General features: G+C 32.3%; 1 protein-coding gene across 2 annotated transcripts in view; it reads left to right on the top strand.

Moving 5' to 3' along the window:
- The window catches only part of Ptp10D (Protein tyrosine phosphatase 10D), a 118,288-nt gene that overhangs the window by 79,699 nt on the left and 14,050 nt on the right, over nt 1-24,539 (top strand). For both annotated transcript variants that reach the window (XR_015822459.1, XM_088227539.1), the window contains exons 2-16: nt 4,335-4,581; nt 6,644-6,922; nt 9,449-9,655; nt 10,637-10,805; nt 11,309-11,499; nt 13,345-13,445; nt 13,781-13,894; nt 15,537-15,731; nt 16,999-17,122; nt 18,885-19,166; nt 20,109-20,420; nt 20,745-21,023; nt 21,471-21,771; nt 22,580-23,066; nt 23,297-23,492. Coding sequence is in view for 1 of the 2 variants with exons in the window: in XM_088227539.1 (XP_088083665.1) it covers nt 4,335-4,581; nt 6,644-6,922; nt 9,449-9,655; nt 10,637-10,805; nt 11,309-11,499; nt 13,345-13,445; nt 13,781-13,894; nt 15,537-15,731; nt 16,999-17,122; nt 18,885-19,166; nt 20,109-20,420; nt 20,745-21,023; nt 21,471-21,771; nt 22,580-23,066; nt 23,297-23,492 (3,484 nt within the window). In the remaining variant the exon portion in view is untranslated. The remainder of the gene's footprint in view (nt 1-4,334; nt 4,582-6,643; nt 6,923-9,448; nt 9,656-10,636; nt 10,806-11,308; nt 11,500-13,344; nt 13,446-13,780; nt 13,895-15,536; nt 15,732-16,998; nt 17,123-18,884; nt 19,167-20,108; nt 20,421-20,744; nt 21,024-21,470; nt 21,772-22,579; nt 23,067-23,296; nt 23,493-24,539) is intronic.

The raw sequence follows: 24,539 nt of genomic DNA, 5'->3' as shown, positions 1-24,539 counted from the left end.
TGATTCACCCTCCTGAACACTTACTCCCACACTAATACACATAAACACACATCTACACTTACAAATACACATAAACACATCCTTTTGTTGTAACACAATTTAATAAAATGTATGATTTTTATTTAGAAACTTTGCTGGTCTGTCTTTAAACTGTATTTTTTTTTTTAATGTTATTAAATCATTGTCGACTGTTTGTTTCTTTAAAATAAATAAATAAATAACAAGTTTGTACCATGAATTGCGGTTTATTTCAATTTCATTCATTCAGATTGTAATGACTTGTCGTTTGGTATATTTTATAGTGCACTGTTCCGCAAGAGGTCTAACATTGTTGTACGATCTTTGTAACGTTTCTTCCGAGACGTTCTACAATATCGCAGGTAACGTTTCTCTTTGGAACTCTTTAATCGAATTACCATTATATTTTTCTGTGTATGGTAAGCAACAATGTATTCCTTACCCGTCCTGCTGAGATAAGTACCGCGGAACAGTTACTGTGTTCCGACGTGAGAAGATAATAATAATATGACAGAAACTCATCGGTCTCCGCTGTGCGCCGACCGGAGAAATACGTGGTATTATCAGATGAAACAACAGATCGAACTACGATGTAACTACGAAGCGAAATAGAATTTACTTCGCTTTTTATTTTTATAGCAATTTAGCGTTTTTTGCTACCGCCAAGTTTAGAAAGTACCTTACAGCATTCCGGTCTTATGAAATCGGGCGTCGAGCCGTTGCGTCGGTTTCAATAGTTTTTGCTTAGCCAACATGCGTTCAGAGTGCAAACGATTGATCGCGTTTCCATAAACCTGCGACGTTTTCACGCTATGCAGTTCCATTAGAAATCATACCTCCGATGCGTAAAAATACCGTATTTCTGTTCGTGAAAACGCAGAAGACGTGTTTATAATTACCATTGCACCGACACGAATCATCCGATTTAAATCGACTATGAAACGAAAAGTGGGTGGGTTATTTGGGTTAGTACTTCGTACTTCGTATGGCCTTCGACATAAAGAATACGTTTAGTTATAACGTAAGTTAATGAAGTTTTTATAGACTGACGCTAAAATGTCACGCTATTTTTGCGTCTTAGATATTCCGATAAATTAGCCTTCACTTTCATCTTAAATCACCTATTGTGTTTGTCATCTCAGTCTGTAAGAAAAGCGAATCGTTTCGAAACGGCGACATTGAAGCCGCTATCGTTCACAAAACTATTTAATAATTCTTTTATTTTGAGACAACACCAATAGACAAAGACTTTCGTATTCGTGATGATGGCGGTTTATATATTTTTAAAATTGGAAATATGAAACACGGGAATAATTTTAAATAAAGGTAGGTAGTGTATAAAACTAATTCACTGAGTGACGTCAGGAGCTTATATAGCACTGACCCGATGGACATATAATACATGGACATACCCTATAAAAATATTTTATAAAAGTAGTGACGTGAAAACGTACCCATAGTTAATAAGTACTATTTATTTAAACCTGGGATGCATTCAACGAGCATGCATATGGTATTAAATATTGAAGGATAATAATTTTTAGAATATAAAAAAGTTTGTATTTTAACGTTAACAATCAACATTAGTTTTGGGTGGATCCCATTCAGGTTCTTTCCTTAAACTCCTTATAATTTCGACCCATTTATTTCTTTTCACTGGATTTTTAGAAACGATAAGATAATATAATCCTCGGCACGGGAAACCCCAGTGAGGTCACATTATTTTTATTATTAATTATAATAGTTTGTAAGCGAAAAATAAAAATAAATAAATAAAAAATAAGATATTAACTCACGTTTATTATATTTTAAAAACTTATTTCTATCAGTGCATCACTGTAACTAAGAAGAGATTCGTTGCGCCGATAGGCGTAATTTGACATTTACAATTTTTTAATATTTTTATATTTGAGTATTAATAGTTTTAAGCTTTATTAATCACTCATGGACAAATATTTACCAATGAAAAGTTACACAATCCTTTTTACAATGTTTAATCGAAAAGTTTTTTTACACGTTTTTATGACACAACTAGACATTTTTGTTTCTATTCTTAACGTCACGCCTGGCTGGCGATCGAAGAACGACTAAATACGCGTCGGGCATGACTGAGCGTTTGGGCATGAGTTGAGTCTCAGCATTTTTTAGTGTTCAAGGCATGTCTATGTATTAATATGTCAACTACTTATCCCCATTTCTCAAAATAAAGAATAAGTGTTGGAAAGTACCTACAGCAACGTCTTCCACGATAAGAAAACGTTATGGGATCATAATTATTTATTTTAGAATTATATTCATTTTGTAACTTGAAAACATTCTTAATTAAATAAAACATTGAAAACAACCTCGCAACTTAAAACAAATTATTCAAACGTTTGTAGTAGACCAAAATATTCTGGACAGATTCTTAATATAATTTTCCTCAATCCATTCGGAACAGCCTCGTTCTGTTTTATCACGAATGCTTTGATTAGCGGTTCTATGTTTTATCATTTATCGTCTACTATCACTTTGATCGGAAAAACACGTCTCAAATCCCCGTGGTATCGTAATTCTTATTGTTAGGTAATCTTGTGTAATAATAATATATAAATATTTTAATAAATTCTCCTGAATTTGTCAATATTACCGGCAAAATAAATGGCGCGCGTTATTCAGTTTTTAAGCGAGTGTGACACATGAACTCATAATATACTTTAATTACCTGTTTAGAAAAGCAACTTATATTTTTAATTGTGTATGTTGCAATTTAACTTTCTTTCTTCTTTAGTAAGTTATGTGTAAGATGTGAATAGGTTTTTTCACTGTGGTTTAGGTAAATATCGGACTTGAAATATTTTCTCTAAATCTAGTGTTTTTAGACATTTTTACCCGTCATTAAAACAATATTTGCAATCAGGGAAGTTAATCTTTATCTTCAATTTTATCTACTAAGTAAAATTAAATTTTCTGTATGAGGAATAGAAAATGTGTACATTTTAATTTTGAATATAGAAATAGGGGACACATAAACATATTCTTATGTGTGCTCTAATAATAACAATGTACATATAATTTATTTATAAGTTTTTTAATACATATTTCTTAACCTTCCGTTTGAATCTCAGAGTAATAATGCGCCAAGCTGTAGAGGCGCCCAAACGTAGGAAAACCATTCTATGACTATGGGTATTAAGTTAGCTACAGTTTGCCCCTACTGCTGCAACCAAACATACTGCAATTTACCATAGTCGATTTTTATTTATTATAACGTAAATATCCAAGTTATTTATAAACAAAGCCAAGCACAGCTACAAAAGCGTCCGATCAAACCGTTTTGTTTATGTTGTCAAATAAAACAAAATGGCCACCAATTGGTTGCTAATCAACAAACCAACATCGCTTGCGTTCTATGAAACATAGTGATAGGGCTTCTCTCTAGGTTGCGCATTATTACTCTGAGGTTTGAATCAATTTTTTTATTCCTTCATGTATGTTTTTTTTTATACGAGTACTGCCGTATATAAAATAGAATTTTGTGACTTCGCCTTTTTTCTGAATGTGAGTCTGTTTTTAACATTTTCTCTGGTATTGTAATCATTTTTGATTTTTTTTTCCAATTTTTTTATATTTATTTTTTTAACTAATAATATTATACACAAATATCATCGTATTGTAAAATATCATTTACCTAAATGTTAGTATTTTTAAGTATGACTACATATGTGTTCACGTATTACATATAGAAATAATAGTTTGTAGTAAACTTTACTTTTTTATCTTTTCTTGGCGTACGTATTTTTAAAATATTTTAATACTTTGCTATATGCCAGTACTTACGTCCACGGCCCACAGTGTATACCTTATTTGCATATTTCGCGGATTGATTTTTCTTCATAAAAACATGTTCCGTATTTTCTGCCTAGATTATGGCACTGAGTAGTGATTTGGTGTGTTTATTATGGGAACTAGGACCATCCAAAAAGCGTCCACTTTTATTTGCTGTCTTCAGATGTTCGATATACAAATATGATAACTATTTTTGAAAAACGCAAAAGGTACCAACAGAAAATGTCATTGTGATTCTGAAAAAAAAAAAAATCGGTTCATTTTTGGGGTGCGGAAAACGGGACTACGATACGTCGATTTTGTCGATTTTAGTTAGGCGTAATCAGTCCGACATGCAGTCGTCTATTTCGCACAGTATTCGGGGAGGCAACTGCGAGAGAGTGATGGAAAAACTATATTCAAATACCTGTTTATCAAACCACTCAGCCACCGACGATCAAACACGTATCCATTTTGGTTAATATTTTTTTTTCTTTGTTTATTTCCAGTTATGTTCCGGCGCAGACTTAGTAATCGAGATTCCTGGGAACTTAGGCCAGGAGGGGTCCTACTACCGGCTGGACTATCACCCGCCCCACGGGCAGCCGCCGCCCAATACGACCATCGCGTCCAAGGACATCGGTGACGTCATCCAGTTCTCCCAAGGACTACCCGGGACGAAGTACGAGTTCTGGCTCTACTACTCCAACGCCACGGTCAGCGAACATCCCACCTGGTCCGCCTCCATCACAACAGGTAAACAGGAAGAAAAACTGACTTAAGTCACAGGCGTCGCTGTGTCTTTGCGTACAGACCTTGCTTCCTCTACATTCGTACAACTTCACGCGTGCGATTATTCCGATTTTTTTGTTCATCTTCCGGTATTTGTTGAATTTGCTCTTACCATGTCTTTCTCGGTCTTCCTTGTTTTCTGGATCCATCAACATTAGCATCGTAAACCTTTTTGGCCGTTCGTTGGCTGTCCATTCGCTCTACGTGTCTAAACTAATGCAGAACTTCTTCCTTAATTTTGTCGATAGTACTTATCTCAGCCTCACACCATGCACAAATCTCGACATTTGTGCACCTGTCAGTTTTATTACACACATTCGCCCGAGAGATCGCATTTCGACAGCATACAGCCTAGTTTCATTCTTGTTTTTTTCAATTCCATAATTTGCTCCCATGCATTAGAGCCGGCACCAGGACTCCATTGCGAACTGCCAATTTAGCCTCCTGCAACAAACATTTATTTGCCAAGGTTGAGTTTAGTGCATCGTTCACCCTGTTCCCGGCACTCACCCTCCTTTCAATATCTTTCTGTCTTTCCATCCCCAGTAAACATACTTCCCAGATTCACAAATTCTTCTACCTGGTTCAGAACTTGCAAGCTAATATATTAGTATGTAATTTTTACGACTTTGTATTCTAGAAATTGATTTTATTGACAAAGGAAATCAAAAAATTTACATTCGCAATTTATGATATTCATATTTTGCTATTCATAGATAAATTACGAATATGATTGCTTTCTCTGAACAAAAACTGCTTTGTATTGATTTTTTGTATTTGTTTATTGAAAATCATTCAATGTGAAATTAAACAATTATTTCGCTTGCCATATAATTACAGTTTGTGATATAATTAGGTACATGCACAGCTGTTTTGAAAAAAAAAGTTATTCATAATAGGTGTACGGTAAAAGAATTTCATTGTATTTTAAGTCGACCTTGCTGATGTTAAAATAAATAATAAGAAGATTGTTTATTTTACAATGACAGGGCTTATGCTTAAACCTGTTGCTAGCTGATTTAGGAGATCACTTTACACGCCGTAACATTATTCTGTCTATGTTTCAACACCACAAATGTGTTCTGACAAACAGAAGGGATTTTCATAAAAATTGAACAAAACAAACAAACAAACCATCACACCATTTCCCCGTAAGGGTAAGCAGAGAGGATAGAACGCCATGTCACTCTGACTTTGCGTACAGATCTCACTTCTTCTACATTCATACATCTTCTCATGGCCGCGTGTCGATTATTCCGACTTTTGGCATGTCCATCATCAAATGAATATTTGGGGATTATGAATATTTTAAGATATTTTCAATAATTTAATTAAAAATGTTTTGTCTTTTTTCAATCAATATTATAACGTGTTTTTTTTATTGAATTAAAAAAAACATGTGTAAATAATTTCATGTACTTAAATTTAAAAACGCGGAAATAAAAATTTGAATTTGCACAAAATATGAAAACATTTCTTCATAATATACATATTGATTTTTAAAATACAATTAATTTTTCTAAATCCATTTCATATATATTATTTTTATCGGAATTTGTAGTATGTGTGCTATAAACTTTTTAATAACTAAAAAGGAATGGCCCACGCTCAGATGCTGTAGTCTTTGTGGGCATTTTTTTCTAATTCATGTTATAGATTAATTTTAAGATGTATTTTTGTAATTATATTTCTATGTAAATAATATGTGTATGGAAAAATAAACAAATAATTTTTTTTTTATTAAAAATGTGATATTTCCCTATTGTTACACTTCTGGTTGAACAATTAAGCGAGGTCTCAGACAAATATTCATTTGAGGTTTTCCCGGAGCATGAATTACATATGTTATACCCCAAAACCACCACAACTTTTTCTTAGAGGCACCTCTCCGTTATTGCACCGAGAGTGTTTAATATTTTGGAAAGCGTATTAAGCCCTTGACAAAACTATTTTCAAGAGCCCCTCTCTAAATATGCACAAAAAACTTATATAAACTTACTTAATGAATGAATCTTTGTTATTCCAGCCCCAGACCCACCTTCCAACCTGTCGATTTCCGCCCGGAGCGGCAAGCAGGCCCTGGTAACCTGGTCTCCTCCACTCCAGGGTAGCCACTCGGAGTACCGCCTTCGGATGGCCACCCTGAGCGAGCCAGGAGTGCCGGTGCGAGCCGTGCCAGTGGAGGATGGGGCCCTGCAGTACGTGCTCCGAGACCTGCACCCGGGCGCCACTTATCAACTGCAGGCATATACGGTGTTTGATGGGAAGGAAAGTGTAGCGTACACCAGCACTAACTTCACAACCAGTAAGTTAATCAATTTTTTTATTTATTTTTTAATTTGAAGCTCTAACTTTGTGGTTATTAATTATATCGATGGTGGAAAGAAAGATGTTCCTAAACGATATGTAGCCAACTATACAGAAGAGCCAGTGAAAGTGTTTTTATTAATTAAAGAAAGAATACAAAGAAACTTTAATGAGGAACTTCAGCCTCACGAAAAATTGGATAGAAAAAATGCTTTCATGCGCACGGTAAAAATTTGAGTATTAAATTGTTTATTAGATTATTTACCGCAAAGTTTCTTGAAAATGTACAAAAAAATTATGAAAAATATTACGATATCACTAGTTCATATGAATCAACCAATGACAAGAGAGCCGTGACACAGTCAACGGACCAATCGGCAGAACTGACCGAGAATAAACGGAAGTGAACCTCTGACGTCACATGGGGAGTAATTTCAGAAATACAAAACTTTAAAAAAATCATAGTGCTGAAAATGAATATGATATTTAATTTATTTATTTTTCCGGCCTTATTTAAATTTAAAAAAACCACTGAACTTTCTCATTGGCCCCTTTGTAAAGCTGTTACATGTCACTTAGGATCTTTTTCCTTTCCACCGTCAATATGTATAGTAAAAATAAAAACACATTGTTTTTAACCACTTTGATTTATTGAATCTTAAATGACTGTGGTAAAAATCTTTCTAGAGACAGTGCTGTAAAATCATGTTACATTAATCAAAAGATTACATGGTTTTAAATCAGTTATTTAAAAACAAATATTTAACACATATAATATGAATTGTCCCTTTCCAAAACCCGCTATCTCTATATGGCTGCTATGGGAGATAACGGGTTTTGAAAATAGACAACTCATATACAAGTTTATACTGCTTAATAATCTATTTTCCATAGTTTATAAAAATAATAATATAATTTAGTCCTGTGTAAGCAAAATACAACTTCATTATATAAAAAAAATAAGAGACAAGTATCAAGTCTTTTACTCTGTGTGGACAACATCGTACCTCGGATCTTTAATCCATAAGTCTGCAACACTACCACGTAACCACGAGTTATGTTATATTTAGTAACAAAAAGCTTTGAATAAATAAACACTTTTAATTTAATTCTACCGAAATAAAAACAGATTATTTTTAACCACTTATATTTACAGACTGGAGCTACACATGCTCCTTTATCAAGGTGTTAATCAGAATTTAATGTAAATCACATTTTTATAATTTTAACAGTCTTAAATCTTATACATATGAAGGTAATAAATCAATGTTTGTAGAGAGGTATGGAGTGAGGGAAAAAAATTAAATAATCTAATAAACAATATTTCATGCAGTCCACTCCTGTCCAATTTAAGAGCAAGTGTGAACGCTTGAATTTCAATCCCCATCACCCTATTCCTAACTAGTCGGGACCAGGAACATATTCCGCATCTATGTATGTCCATAAAATGTTCTGTTATGTGGTTAATGGTAAATATTTTTATTGGAATGCTAAATAAATCAAATTTCAATCTGTTAAAGCAAAATGGAAGAGGTTTTATACATTTGGTAAGTATTTTTTTATTTTCATCATCAGAATCAGTTGTTTTTAATGTTTGGACATTAAAATAATGCAATATGAATGTTGTACTGTTCGTTTTCGATAATTTAATATTCATTTACTTATTCTCATTTCACAATAGGTGTTGAGGAAACATGTCAAATAAGTTCTTTAATTTCAGTTGCATTGTATGTAGAATATTTGGAAAACATTTTGCATGTTTATGTCCTTCAGAAACCTTGAAATATTTTTATTTTTTAAGTTACACTATAATTTTAAAATGAAATCCCTAAATAAACATTTAGAAATTGTATAATTATTGATATTTATTTAACACTTTCGCGGTTATGCCAACTATAACATTTAAAATCCTGTTTGAGAAATGACAACTGTAATAACCCTAAGTCCAAAATACATTGGTAGTGAAAAGATGGTATCTACCAAAAATGAAAAAGTGTGTTTTTTTGTAATGCCATCTGATAAATAATTGTAATCCTTCTAAACAACTTACTCAAATAAATATTTTAAAAACAGGTTTGATAAATTTACATTGAAAATACCAAACACATAAATCGTAAATTTCCTAAAAACTTTTTAAATGTTGGTTACTGCCTTCTTGCTTCGAACGGCAATATAGCCCACGTGAAACTGAAGTAATTACTCTATATGGATATTGTGTCCCTAAAAAACAGTATAAAAAACAGGCATCAACAAAAGTGTTCCAGTATGTTAATGCATATGATTTACTTCAATCCATCAACTACGGTTCAATCGAAAGTTAAATATTGCAAAAAATAAGAAAGTTATGATATGTGTCCATATGGGTGGATCCCATGGAAAAAAAGTGTCCGAAATGTGTTAATATACATAAAAAAACATAATACCACTACAGAACAGGCAGTATGTTTTGTTACTAATTAATGCCTTATTTTGTTGTTTGTTGATCGAGGATAATTTGTTTACAGAATTAATGCTTGATTTTTAGAGCCAAATACTCCAGGGAAATTCATTGTCTGGTTCCGAAATGAGACTACTCTACTGGTGTTATGGCAGCCCCCCTACCCCGCGGGGACCTACTCCCACTACAAGGTGTCCATTGAGCCCCCAGATGCCCTGGAGAGCATTTTGTATGTGGAAAAGGAAGGAGAGCCCCCCGGACCAGCACAAGCTGCATTCAAGGGGCTTATTCCTGGTACCTAAACATTTACATTTATTTACTTAAAAATCATTTAATTACTGTTAAATTATTAAAATACAATCTTCTATTGTATCACTATACGAGGGTTGATTAATATGCTCCACCCCTGACCTGCTTCAAGTTGACCAGTCGAGCTGATGTGTTTGCATTATGTAGCGTAATATGTCTACTTGTAAAGTACCAAGCCAAAAGTTGAAACCTGCAACGGTTTAGTTGCTACAGGCCACTGACCACTGCAAAATGATGCAAGGTGCTCTTTCATCGGGACAATGCTCCAGCAAACAAGACATTAGTGTCAATGGCTGCTTTTCATGAAGCTGGGTTTGATTCGGTTGAACACCCCCCATATTTACCTGATCTAGCCCCCGTGACTTCTGACTATTCCCAGAACTCGAGGAACATTTGTGTGGAAGTAATTTTTTGGAAGACAATGAGGTCATGTGCAGTGTAGATGAGTGGTTGGCAGGGTTAGGACTGATGTTCTACTAAGAAGCTATAGAAACGTTGGAACATCGCTGGAATGGAAAGTGTTTACAAGTTAAAAGGACTACGTTTAAAATCAAGATACACATGAAAACTATATGGTGGAGCATACCAATAAACTCTCGTTCAATGGATATATATTTTTTATAACCTAGGTTTTGTCCTTTAGTCTACAACTTTGCTTTATGTTCAAAGTTGGATTTCTGTCAATTGAAACATTTAAAAATATAAATATCTAATTAAGATTTAAAGATTAAAGTACCTTTGTGATTGACAAATAATGTTTTTTCCACTATAATGTTTCATAGTCTGCGTGGATAAGGAAAATATCTATAAATTTAACCATATCAAAGGTATGAAGATTAGCCAAGAACATCATTGGATATTTTACACCTTTATCATTGTTTACATACAGCAGCTCTATGATATTGTCAACTTCCACTCTTCTATTGTAACATAAATGTTTTATAACATTTGAATTGTTTTTTACAGGGCGAGCATATAATATATCTGTCCAAACTATGTCGGAAGAAGAAATATCCACTCCAACCACAGCTCAGTACAGAACAGTACCTCTACGGCCCTTAAATGTTACAGTGGACAACTCCTCCATTACTTCCAGCTCCTTTAAAGTCATGTGGGACCCTCCTAAAGGAGAGAGGTATTATATATTTTTTTCTTCTCAACTGGGTCAAATTTATTACTCTGCTTTTCATCCACTTTTTACTTCTTCCCAACATGCTCCAATAGTTTTTCACCGAGTCCATACATATTTTTCCCATAGAGAACTATCTCGGTTAAACCTCAGATTACTTTTTGCCTGACATTTTACTAATGTCCCGATCACAGCAAACATAGAGCCTCATAATTATTATAGAATATTGTTTTTTCCTGTATTTTACTTATTTAAAATTAATTCATAATTAAAAATATATATTACATGTGCAAACAGAGACTCAACTCAACATAAATTTTATGAGCTAATAAATTTTCTGATTTAAGAGTAAGAAATTTTCACAAAACTGTAATTACCTATTGCAAATGTTCTAATTTGAAAAAAATTAGTCCACATCTAATTTACCATTTTTTATTGTACCTATTGCGCAAACACCAATTATTTCTGTGGTCGATAAAATTATTTAAAATATTTAATTGTATTTCCAGCGAGTTTGACAAGTACCAGGTTTCGATTTCAACTCTGCGGCGTCTGCAGCCCGCTATGAGGAATCGAGATGACGGTCAAGCATGGTGGGAGTTCAAGGAACAATTGGAAGCGGGAAAAACTTATCCTGTAATTGTCAAAACTCTCTCGGGGAAAGTTACATCGTGGCCCGCTACAGGAGATGTAACTCTAAGTATGAAATTTCAATTAACATATTTTAACAGAGAATTGGGGATGAAATCCGTTCCTTGTCTGCAAACCTTTGGAAAATTTCAGTTGTTACATTTTTATAATTAAAAAAATTTTGGTAGTTAAATGTACCACTAGACAAAACCTCGATCTATATGTATGTTATCTTGAACTTACTTAAAAAACTCAATGAGGATGATTTGAACTGCTTAAATGTTAATGTTGTCAGGGTAATGTTTAAAAATATTGCATTTTAAATGTTAAGAATTTTAAATAATAACATTGCACAATAAGATTTGAATATTTGTATTTAAACAATTTTATCACTAAAATTTCATACAAAACAAGAAAATAATACATTTAACAAAATACATCCATCTGTTTTTATCTTTCTTGTCTCACTGTCATAAATGGCTGACATATTCAATAATTTATCTGTTGTCTTGAAATAATATATGGTTTGGAAACTAGAAAAGCTGCATAAATTATTGTTAAATCAAATCATTAGTTAAGTTTATTTTATGAAAATTTGAATAAATAAATTATACAACTGAAAACGATGTATCGCTTATCTGATAAAATATTCATAACTCAAAAAAGCAGAATAAAAAAAACACCATGTATTTTCATGGAGTTTTTTTTTTCACCCTATAAAACGATGCTGATGGGCAGCATTAAAATAAGCATTAGTGTAAGTGTGTTATATAGCCATCAAGTGGGTTAAACGTAAAGATAGAATTATGTTAATTTTTTTAACTTATTAGAGGTTCTTAACTAAAAATCTTTTATGAGATACTTAACTAAAAATCAGATTTTTTTAGGTTATAACTCTATTTTATCAGATATGGGATATTTAAATGACACATAATGTTCACTATTCAAATACGTTATATATGTATTTTGTTTATATAGATGAATTATTTATTAGTGGATACATAAGTATTATTGTAGTGTATAATATTTTTTAAATGCATGTTTACTCAAGTGTTAATAATTATATTGACAATAGTGTGCATTGTGTTGCTTGTTTTCAAAATAATAAAAACAAATATTAAATCATACCAATTAAAAATTATGCTGGTATGTTAATCATTATTGAAAAAAAAGATAAAACAAGTTTTATTTTTAAAAGACAGTTTTTCCATTGATAATTTGGATAATTTGAGCATCCTTTAAATTGTAATTAAATCAAACAATTCACATATTTTTTTAATGTAATTTTAATGCCCCCTTTGGATATCTATATATGTAAACATTTAGGTTCCGTATGTTTGTGGCCGCAAATCTCGGAAAGTAATCCACAGATTGACAATTTTTTAAAATAGAAATTTGCTTTTCCTTATATTCTACAGCAAAAAATATTTAACAAATTAAGATGTTAAATTAAGCTATGTGTTTTCTCAGTAAATTTATAAGTTGGTAGACTATTTTTATTTACTCCTCCAATAATTAATATCAGACAAAGCAAAGTATGTAATAATTGTAATAGGCTATTTAGTTATTGAATAAAACTTGCTATTCTTTATAACACGGTTTAATACGATTAAGAGTGACAATAATCTAAGTGGACAATCGTAATGATGATATTGAATGTGTCAGAGTCTGCCAGGAGAAAATGGTGATTGATGGCAGCTAGCAGGGGCTTCAGTGCTGCCACACTGGCGGTCGGGTACATTAAGAATTGCCATCTCATTGGGGTTGCCATCGTTTTATAATAAATAATTTAATTCTACCTCTAACTAGTATATGGGTTTTTTTAAACACTGAAATCAGATATAATTAGTAGTTATTCAAAATAAATTAGTTGCAATATGTATAATTTGCTAATGTTTTATAAATATTTTTTCAGAACCTCTGCCAGTCCATAGTTTAAGATCTTTCACAAATGAAGATTCCAATTTAGTTATAATGTGGCTTCCTTCCAATGCCAGTACTCAAGATAGCTATAAGGTAATATTACATTAAATTTAATTACAGCTATTTGTATAAACGGATTGATAAATTTGTCAGTGCAATGGGTAGGCTGATAAATGATGCTGATTTACAGAAGATACAATTTATTTCAAGCAAGTCCAACGCACGCGGGCTGATACCGCTTGGTGTTCCCCCTTCCATTCTTGTCGCCTGCATGCCTGGGCAACCTCTTTTGTCAACGTTTGGTCGGCGCTATTTATGGCCAGTTACTCAAACTAACTTACTCTGCAGTTAGTCTACATTTAGTGTGCCCTCATACATTTTTTATGAATTTAATTTGTAATTAATAATTTATTTTCACATATTTTTAGATAAATTATCACGATGTGGAAACATACACAGGAGACAGTAATACAGTCTGGACAAAAAATGCTACTGAAATTGAATTGGAAAGCTTATTACCAGGAAGAAATTACTCTATTACTGTATGTATTAAAAAAAACATTCAAATTGTATTTTATTCCCACAGATAGTATTGACAAAAGGACAATATTTTTTTGTATTCTGGCTGTAAAAGACCCGTGTATTAATTTATTATAAAATACTTAAGGAAAAGTATGGAATAAATAATAGACTTATACGAGCAGTAACATCTCTATGAGGAGCTACCATTCGTGTTTGCAACATGGTCATGAAGATGAATTACAATATCCTACAAAAGCCCTCCTTATAATTAGCTAAACTCACAGTGAAAGTAGTAGAGTTAAATTAAATTAAAATCACAATATACGAAATTGAAAATTTTAAAAGAGTAACTCGTTTATTGACAAAATACGTTGTTTTTTTGTGCATTTGAGTGAAACCAACAGGAAGACCGACAGTGATAAGATTAAGAAAGGATCTTTGAGATGGTTTGGTCATGTAGAACAAATGGATAACAATTTCACAGAATCGGGTTGTGGTCTCGTGGCTAGTGTTGCAAACTCACGGATTAGAGGCCCGAGGTTCGAACCTCAACTTGATTTCCATTTTCTAATAGTGAGTTATTTACAACTCGAAAATGGCCACCAAAATTGAAATATTTGGGTTGATTATAAGAACGCTAATATTTCTTTTTTGTCCAAGAAAAAAAAAATGGTAAAAACTGGTATACATGGCGAGAAATAACGGTAACGTAGGATGAGGATAACCAAGGAAGACGTGGCATGATCAGATAAACCAAAATTTTAAATCTGGTCATGTCAAAAGCAGACAGAACCGAAGCGCATGTATGACTAGATGTATGGATGTGGTAGAATCTAGGAATGTATGCCAGGATAGATGTGTGTGGCGGTCCATCCTCTCTGCCTACCCCTACAGAGTAGTGGCGTAATGGTAGTAGTAGTACTTACAAATACCTACTCATAATGTTATCATATTTAATTTTAAAATTTCCTAATATGTAACACTCACCCAGAACACTTCAAAAAAGATCGAAGCCTTTGAAATGTGGTGCTACAAGAGGATATTAAAAATCATCTGGGTGGACAGAGTCTGAAACGATGATGTTCTCCGACGGATGTTAAAAGATAAAGAGGTACTGAAGACCATAAAGAAAAGAAAACTTGAGTACTTTGGGCATGTGATGAGAGGCGAAAAATATAACATTTTACAAGTCATTCTATAGGGAAGGATTGAAAGAAGACGCAGTGCAGGTAGAAGGCACATCTCTTGGCTAAAGAACTTGCGTGACTGGTTCCATTGCAGCACTCAGTCCTTGTTCAGGGCAGCTGTCAACAAAGTGAGAATTGCTACGATGATATCCAACCTCCATCGGGGAGAGGAACGATAAGAAGAAGATTAATATGTGTTATGTTATGTTTTGTTACCAAAGAAACTATAATTACAATCAATTCCAACTTTTAATTGCCCGGGACAGTCAAACGTTTCCTTTGTAAAAGCAATTCTTCTATTTAGTGACTCACTAGTTTAATTTAGATGCAAAACTAGTATAAATATGTTGTTTTTTAAGAATATTTATTCTAGAAATAGAGAAACATTTACCACTATCAAACAAATCTGTAATGAAGATACTTTTTTGCCTTATCTGTCTTGATGATCTCTAAATTCATTTTTCTATCTGTTTAGGTACAAGCTGTCTCAAACAAAATGGAATCCAATGAATCTGTAATGTACATAACTACAAAGCCATCTTCTCCTATAATAGAGGATCTCCGATCTATTCCTGGCGGTCTCAATATTAGTTGGAAAAGTGACGTTAACTCAAAACAGAACAAATACGAAGTATGGTATAGAAGAAATGATACAACGCATATAGAAAAGGTAGTTTTACATATTGGTTTAACAATAATTATATAATTTTTTTACATTGTACAATTAATTTGTGTAAACCTGTTATTGATTCTGAGCCCTGCAATATTGTCTACCTGTTAAACTGTAAATTGTCCACCTTTCGGTCAAATGGTCAGCGCAATTGCCTGCCATGCAAGAGGTCTCGGGTTCAATTCCCAACATGGTGTACTATAATTAATTTATTTAAAAAGGTGTTCTTACACTAGAATATTTCATAGTCCCTGGACTGGCACCTGGAGCTTAAGATTGATAATCTTACTTTCATGTAACAAAAGTTATCAAGATACGCTGCAGTTGGTGAACCCATGCATTGCCGTATGCACCATTAGGTGCGGAAAGGGAATGATATCAAAACTGTTAATATGTAGATCTTTTTGTTTTCCAAAATTCTCCATTAATAATGAAAACTAATAAAAGCTGTCTATTCATATGATTCAACAGAATTAAATACGAAAACGAATTTAAATACTTTTGCCAGAAAAAATAAAATTATTCTACTGGTGTAGATTAATTTGTCGTTCTTTAATGATCTGATAAAAGCATTTTGATAAAATAAAATAGGAAAGAATTCATTATACACTTATTTGTTTATAAATTTGTATAAACCACTTAATTTTTTTAATTACACTTCGACCGGTTTTGAGGTTACTACCTCATCGTCAGGAATTTAACTAACTTATAATTACACGCGTTGCTATTTATATAATAAAATATTGTATTAGATAATTTAGAACGATTAGAAATTAGTAAAGCCATTAATCAAAAACTTCAAATAATAAATAATCAATTAAATTTAACTTCGAGTCCTCTTTTAAAACTATTCCCCCTTATGATTTATTTTATCTTCTTTCTCTCTTTTTCCTTTAATTTTCTGTCTCTTTCATATAATATTTTATGCGTGTAATTATAAGTTAGTTAAATTCCTGACGATGAGGTAGTAACCTCGAAACCGGTCGAAGTGTAATTAAAAAAATTAAGTGGTTTGTACAAATTTTATAAAAAAATAAGTGTAAAATGTCATACCACAAAGTGAAAAATGTTTTTGATAACAATAAAAGAATTCATTAGTTTAGTATACCCTGAGAAAGAAGCTTGTTTAGCTTTGAAACCGGTCAGTGAAAAAAATTAAAGTTAGTGGTTAAAAAAAAAGTTGTTTTATTTATTTTATTATAATGAATAACCAATAACCACAAAGTAAGTGCTTCAAATATAAAGTTGAAAATATTTTTGTTTTTAGTTTTCAACAAACGATAGCCGTCTTCTGATTAGGAATCTGTTCCCTGGAGGGGTGTATGAAGTAAAGGTATTTGCACTCAGTCATGACATACCGAGTGAGCCACATGAATACTTCCAAGCTGTTTGTAAGTCAACCTGTCAATAATAATTCAACAATCCCTATAATCTGCTACATTTTTGTGGTAATATATTTCTCTAGATTGTGTGTAGTCTGCCTGACTAGGTACTACCTGTTTTAAGGCAGACATTTTTTTTCAGTCCAAAATAATTAAACATGACTACCTACTAGTGTATTTATTATACATTTTAATTATCTATACTATTATAATGAAGTAATAACTTATATTTACTTATAAGTTATTAATTTAAAAATACTTGGTACACTTCCACTTATTTATTTTTTAATAAATCAGCAGATAGAATTCAAAAACTCACCCTTATTAGCCCCCTTAGTTGGACCCTGTACATTGTAATAAAACAATAAATGTTTTTCACATAATAGAATCTTCTCTTAAAGTACACCGCCAACACATGTTTCAATAATTCGTCTCACTCTGTTCCATTAAAATGTTGCGTATTGTATCTTATTCAACTTATTTTTAAATGTACCTACACTTAAGATAATATTTAGTTTTATATAAATTATCCTTACACTGTATAATATTCACCAGTCTGAAGATGCCCATTAGAGGGTGAAAGCGCTAATTGGTCAAATAAATAAGTGGAAGTGTACCAAGTATTTTAAAATTAATAACATATGTAAATATAAGTTATTACATCATTACAATGGAATTCCATCAAGAATTGTCAATAAATAATTTAAATAAAATCTATACTATTAATTATTTATCAATAACAATAAGTAATTCTTTCGACTTCTCTAACCAAACCTATTTACCATTTTTTTTTACCTGTTCAATCAATTGAATCCGGCCATGGTTCTACAATATTTGGGAAAAACATAGAATGTTTTAAAAAAAAACCCCTAAAACCTGAAAGTTTTTTTTGCCTCAATTCAGAGTTTGTGGTAAACCCTCAATCCGTCCTCTCGTTTGGCCCCTGCTAGTGTGATAGTGTTACTTTTGGGTTTTATATTTCTATAAATATACGATTGAAACACCTTTTTTACGTTTTCCAAGAGAGCAACAAAATAAGCGTAAAATTGAGGAATACGCCAAAGTGAGAAATTGAAAAATGTACAGAAAAAATAACATTTACATTTGAATATTAATTGTTTTAAGCTTTTTAAATCTTTATTTACCAATGAAAAGTTACGTAATCCTTTTAAAAATATGTATCCGAAAGATTTTTATACACTTTCATGACACTAGCAGGCATTTTGGTTTCGATTCTAAACGTTACATCTGGCTGGCGGTTAAAAAATGACTAAACACACATTGGGCATGAGTTAAGTGTCATATTTTTTTAAGGCTAAGGGTATGTCCGTGTGTATTAATATGTCGATGTACTGATATATAACATCTTGTTATAGGTATTTTATAAAAATAAATATTAGTGTGAATCATAAATGTCACATTGTTGAATAAATCTTTTGGATTTTGTAATTAATTGATGATCTTATCAAATTTATGCCAAAAAAACTAAAATTTAACATCTCATACAACTTTGCATAGATGGTATAGGTATTTATCATACAAGTATTACGTATATGCAGTAAGAGGTAATAGCAAATGTACTATAAAATAATCATTTTGATTAAAATAAGTATCTTACCATGTCATTTCTAGCAACCTCACATTAATTGTCTATATACATACTCGTTTTCTGTTAAAATATTTTAAATAATTTCACGTGTACTGTCGTTTATCCTCCAATTCAAAACATACAAATACATAAATTTACTGAACCAAATCTTTCTCTTTTTAGTACCTCTTCCTCCGAGCAATATGTCGATAGAACGAGTTTCCAGTAACTCTGTGTTGGTTCACTGGAGAGGCCCTGATTCTGGTTCCTCTGTAGTCAGCGAGTTTGCCATTCGGTACAGGACGGAGTCTGATACTCAATGGGTCCGACTGCCTCCCGTCCAGGCTTCTTCCACTGAAGCTGAAGTCACTGACATGACCCCTGGAGAGAGATACACCATCCAAGTGAACACTGTTAGTGCCGGAGTAGAGAGTACAAGTCCACAGCAAGTTAACCACACTGTCCGTAAGTAACAAAATATAATTTTATTTTTCTGTTTATTATACATGTTTATCTACTTTATCTATATTAGCGACAAAAAATTGCATAACCTTTTAGATCCATTTCCAATTTCAGACTTAATATAAATATTAAACTACATTTAGATTCAGATCTTTCTCTTCGTTCTCAGGTCAATAAAATGGTAAATGCTGGTTTCTTCCATCTCTAACAAATCAAATCCGTACAGATAATTATTCCAATGTATGCAACCAAAGCTCTTGTCTAGATAACCACGCTCTAAGGGAATATATGCAAATCTCCCAAAATACTAAACTGATAAACTTCAATCTGTATTCAATGTGACAGCAAGGCTTATTACGGGAGTAAAAGATATTCTCACATCTCACAACATCTTCGAGATTTATATCAATATTGATAGACATTAAGAAAACTAGAACTACTTAATAATAAAAAAATGACTAGCTAATAAGAATGAAATAATAATGGAAATATAAATTATATTTGTGAATATCCATTTTTTATATTTATAACACACACATTATGTCAATTAAAGATAAATAATATAGTAATGAATACAATAATACATTTGAATGCAAATTATATATGTACCTATTATATTAAAAAGACAACTTTTTTTTCACATGGATAGTCATGCATTTATTAGTACATACATACGTGTACATATATTTTTCCCAAAAATCTCTCGCTACGCTATTAATTTATGTGCTCAGTAATTTTTCTTTTAAAATTTTATTTATTTATTATCACAATTTTAATAAATTGCGTAATCATACAACACTGTTTTATTTATCCATATATAAAAATCTTATTTTTTCTTTTGTGAAGTATGTGAAAAATTAGCAATATGAAACGTAGTGTTTTATTTTAACTATAACTTTTCTTATGTATTTGTAAAGCTCACATTGATTTCAATTTTCTTTTAAGGACCAAACCCTGTTTCCAACATCGCTTTATTTGTGGATTCTACTAACATCACCTTAGAATGGCCGAGACGTGAAGGAAGAGTGGAGACATATATAGTCAGTTGGTGGAATTCCGAACCTGCAGAAGCTGTCATCCGGCTTACTAAGAACATTACTAATGCTCAGCCCTCAACTTCCAACATTCCTGAAAATGAAATCAAACCTGTCAAAGTTCTAGTTGGCGATTTGATGCCTGGAGTTCAATATTACTTCGAAATATTTACCATTTCATACAGCCTCGAGAGTGAGAAAACGGAATTGAAAACAAGGACGAGTAAGTTATCTTTACTAACCGAAACTGAATTGCAGAATGGTTTGATGCTTAATTAAATGCACGATCGCTGTTTTTTTAAATCATTAATTTAATTTTATTGCCAGAATGCAATTTAATCAACAAAGTTCATAACTTTATGCATAGTGTTCTGTATTTATGGCCTCGTAATCATAAATCAATATGCGATAAAAAAATATTTAACTGTTACATTAAGTACATTTTTACTGTCTAAACTTAATATTTTCCAGTCAGTTTATTTTTATTAGGCCATTTTTACAAATACTGCTTCTCATTATTGTATGTTATCACCAATTTAACTTTTAGTGCCATTGATTCAGTCGGAAGTTGTTGTGGTAAATAATCATCAGGAACGCGACTCGGTAACTCTTCGTTACACTCCAACGCCTTCATCATCTACACGGTTCGATATGTACCGATTCTCACTTAGTGAACCAAACATACCGGTAATAGAGAAACCAGCGAATGATTCTGATAAAAAGGTAACGTTCCGAGGACTGATCCCTGGCAAGTTGTATAACATTACTGTTTGGACTGTAAGTGAGGGTGTCTATAGTCAACCGATCCAAAGACAGGACCGATTATGTAAGTTGAATCTTCTAATTAATACTTATATGAAATATCTAATTAAGTATCTGTTCATATTTTAGTTTTCCAATGTAAATAGTCATTTATTTAGTACATATTGACGGAGTCTACAAGATGCACATAAAGAATGTGGTAGTGTGTTGTGACACTGCCCGGTTGCGTTTCTATAACTATTGTCGTGTCGATATTCACGAGCATATTATAACCGTGAATGTAGACGCGCCAATATTTATTGAAACTGAACCGGGCAGCGTCACAACACACTACCGCAATGCTTCCGTGTGCTTTGAACGTAGATCCCACCCCATCTATGCATTAATGATAATTTTTTCACAGCATTTGATTGTGTTATTTTGCTTGTGTACTTGTAGTTATTAATTTTGTTATCTAACAACATGTAATTGTAATTTTAGTTGTTTCAAAATACATTTTTATCATTTATAGATCCTGAGCCAATAACAACATTAAATGAAACTAAAATAACTGATACTGAAATAACATTGCAATGGGATAAACCGCAAGGAGAATGGAATGCTTTTGAAGTGCAATATCTGAACACCGAGTCTGTTCTGTTACAAAATGTAACATCCAACGACTACATTACACTATCCAATCTCAAGCCACACCGTAACTACACATTTACTGTGGTGGTTAGGTCTGGCACAGAATCTAGTATCTTAAGAAGTTCACTTCCAGTTTCTGCTTCATTTACAACCTTAGAAAGTGTTCCTGGTAAAGTGGATAGGTAAGAATTTGGATTTCTGCATAACATAATTCATTTTCAATATATACATAGATTGCAACTGACGTTGGGTTGATTTACTTTTGACTACTTATATTATATTGCATCGATCAGTAACACCTTAAAATGTAATGAATATGACAAAATTATAAATAAACTTATCAATGAAACTTCTTGGTTTAGTTTTACTTTTTATTATTTTGACCAAAGACCGCTTTCGCCTAAGTAGGCATCTTCAAGACTGGTGACTTCAAGACCAGTCTTGAAGATGCCTACTTAGGCGAAAGTGCTCGTTGGTCAAAATAATAAAAAGTAAAACTGAACCAAGAAGTTTCATTGATAAGTTTATTTATAATTTTATCATAATCATTAACTATGGAGTTTTATCAATAAATATCAACAAAAAACATCAATACCTTAAAATGTATCATCCAGATTCAAGCCAAAATCTATATTTCATGATGTTACAGTATCTCTGCTTTAAAAAAATAGCAGGCCATGTTTTGTTTCTGAAAAGAATACTAAAAAGACATTTCTTTTCTTTTTGTAAGCAATTTTTCTTACTACATATTGTATGTTGATGACTTTTGCCTGTATACGTATAAGGACCTACTTTATTTAACTGTGTTTTTAAAAGAAACTCGGATGAATGCATAACTCGTATATAATTTCCGGATGGTCATTTTAAATACATTATTGAACTTTAAATCTTATTAATTCTAATTGAATAGTCTAATAGAATATGTCTGTCTCTAACTCTATAAGTCCACGAATCAGATACAATGATCAATGTATACATAATTGTTTTCAGTTTCCAACCAATGGATGTCCAACCTAGTGAAATAACATTCACATGGTCGTTGCCTCCCTCAGAACAAAATGGCATTATCAGAAAATTCACCATAACATACGGGCTAGAGGGGTCTATCCACACACTAAAGAAAGACTTCAAACCTTGGGAAACACAGGGGTCCATCAAGAACTTAGTTCCGGGAAAAACATACATCTTCAGAATCCAGGCTGAAACCAAAGTGGGATATGGTAAAGAGGTCATCCATAAAGAAAAGATGACCATCTTAGCTCCCCCCAAGCCCAGAGCACAAGTTGTGCCGACTGAAGTTTGTCGTACTCCGACAACCATTCAGATACGTTTTAGGAAGAATTATTTCTCCCCACAAAATGGCAATATAACCATGTTTACTATTATTGTGGCTGAAGATGATTCAAAGAATGCTTCAGGATTAGAAATGCCTTCATGGAGAGATGTACAAGCTTATAGCGTTTGGCCACCATACCAGGTATTATTTTGGATTTTGTTTAGGTTTTAGATTTTTCATAACAATTGTATTTATGGGTAGAATCTTAGAACCTAAGTGACAATTTCTTTCAAAATTAGGTAATGTATTAATAGTTGCGTATGATTTCATACAATCTGCGTATTATGACACAATATTTTCTGAATCAAAATGTGAACAGTTTTTTATTTATTCCTCGAGAATTTATTTGACATTTAATTTTTTCTTTTTAGGTGATGGAACCATACTATCCTTTCAACAATAGCTCTGTAGAAGATTTCACAATCGGCTCTGAAGAGTGTGATGTTCGCCAAGTAGGCTACTGCAATGGTCCCCTCAAGCCCGGTTCTGTTTACAAAGTCAAAGTGCGAGCGTTCACCGCTCCAGATAAATTTACTGACACAGCATACAGCTTTTCAATACAAACAGGTATGCATGTTCAACCCTAATTATCAATAATATTTGTAGAAATTTGACAAGAAATCAACCCAAAATCTGGTAAATAATTTCCAAGAATGAACTATAGATGATGGCATTAGTGAGCTAATACATTATTTTTTCTCCACTGAGTTCTTAAGATTACATAAATTTACTAGGTCAAATAAATCCCTTTCATTGTTTATTCCGATCCTTTAATTATTCAGTATCTAGTTTACAAATATGAATACAACATATTATTGTATGGATTTCTCTAAGCTGTATTATTTATTTTTATTGTATGCTTTCATCAAGAAGTATTATATTTGGGTAAGTGATCAATCTTTTTTTAGCATTGATTATGTTCGTGTCCTGTTTTTGCTATCAATTTTTGAGAACTTTGTTGCATCTTGTTGCATTTTGTGTGATGTTCTTACTATGTTGTGTATTTTATCCTTATTTTATCATAGCAATATAGGTACCTATTTTATGAATTTTTATTGGTTTCAAAGCAGAAATGTCAAAAATCTTTCTTGCTCTTTATTTGAAAATTTCGTTATTTAATAATACTTTTGCGATGTTCAATGTTGTTTTAATAACATAACCAAAATTTTTAGTGAAGTTAGCATTAAAAAACATTAAAATAGGTTTTATATGGTTATTTAATTATGTTTTTATACAATTTTCAAAAGTGAATAAAAAAATTATATATTTCCATACAGAATATACATATTACTCAGAGTAATAATGCTCTATCGCTTATAGAGCCGCCCATACGGATAAAAACCATTCTAGGATTATCAATCACGAAGTTAGCTACAGGTACTCGGGGAAGGGAACAATCGAGGATTGAAAGCACAGCCTGTTGTTAAACCAAAAACGAAACCAAACGCTTTTGTTCTATGTAATAAAGCGAAATGGTATCTCTATAAATGGGTCGAGCATTATTACTCTAAGACATATTATGTATTATAAATTATGTACTATATATTATGTATTATTGTAATGAGGAACTTCAGCCCTACGGGAAATTGGATACAAATTTTTTTTTCTTGCGCG

Source organism: Micrasema longulum, unplaced genomic scaffold, assembly GCF_059751315.1.
Source record: "Micrasema longulum isolate JH-2025_06_02 unplaced genomic scaffold, ASM5975131v1 h1tg000509l, whole genome shotgun sequence".
Lineage (NCBI taxonomy): Eukaryota > Metazoa > Arthropoda > Insecta > Trichoptera > Brachycentridae > Micrasema > Micrasema longulum.
Note: the sequence above shows the minus strand (reverse complement) of the source record. Positions and strands in the feature narration are given on the sequence as shown.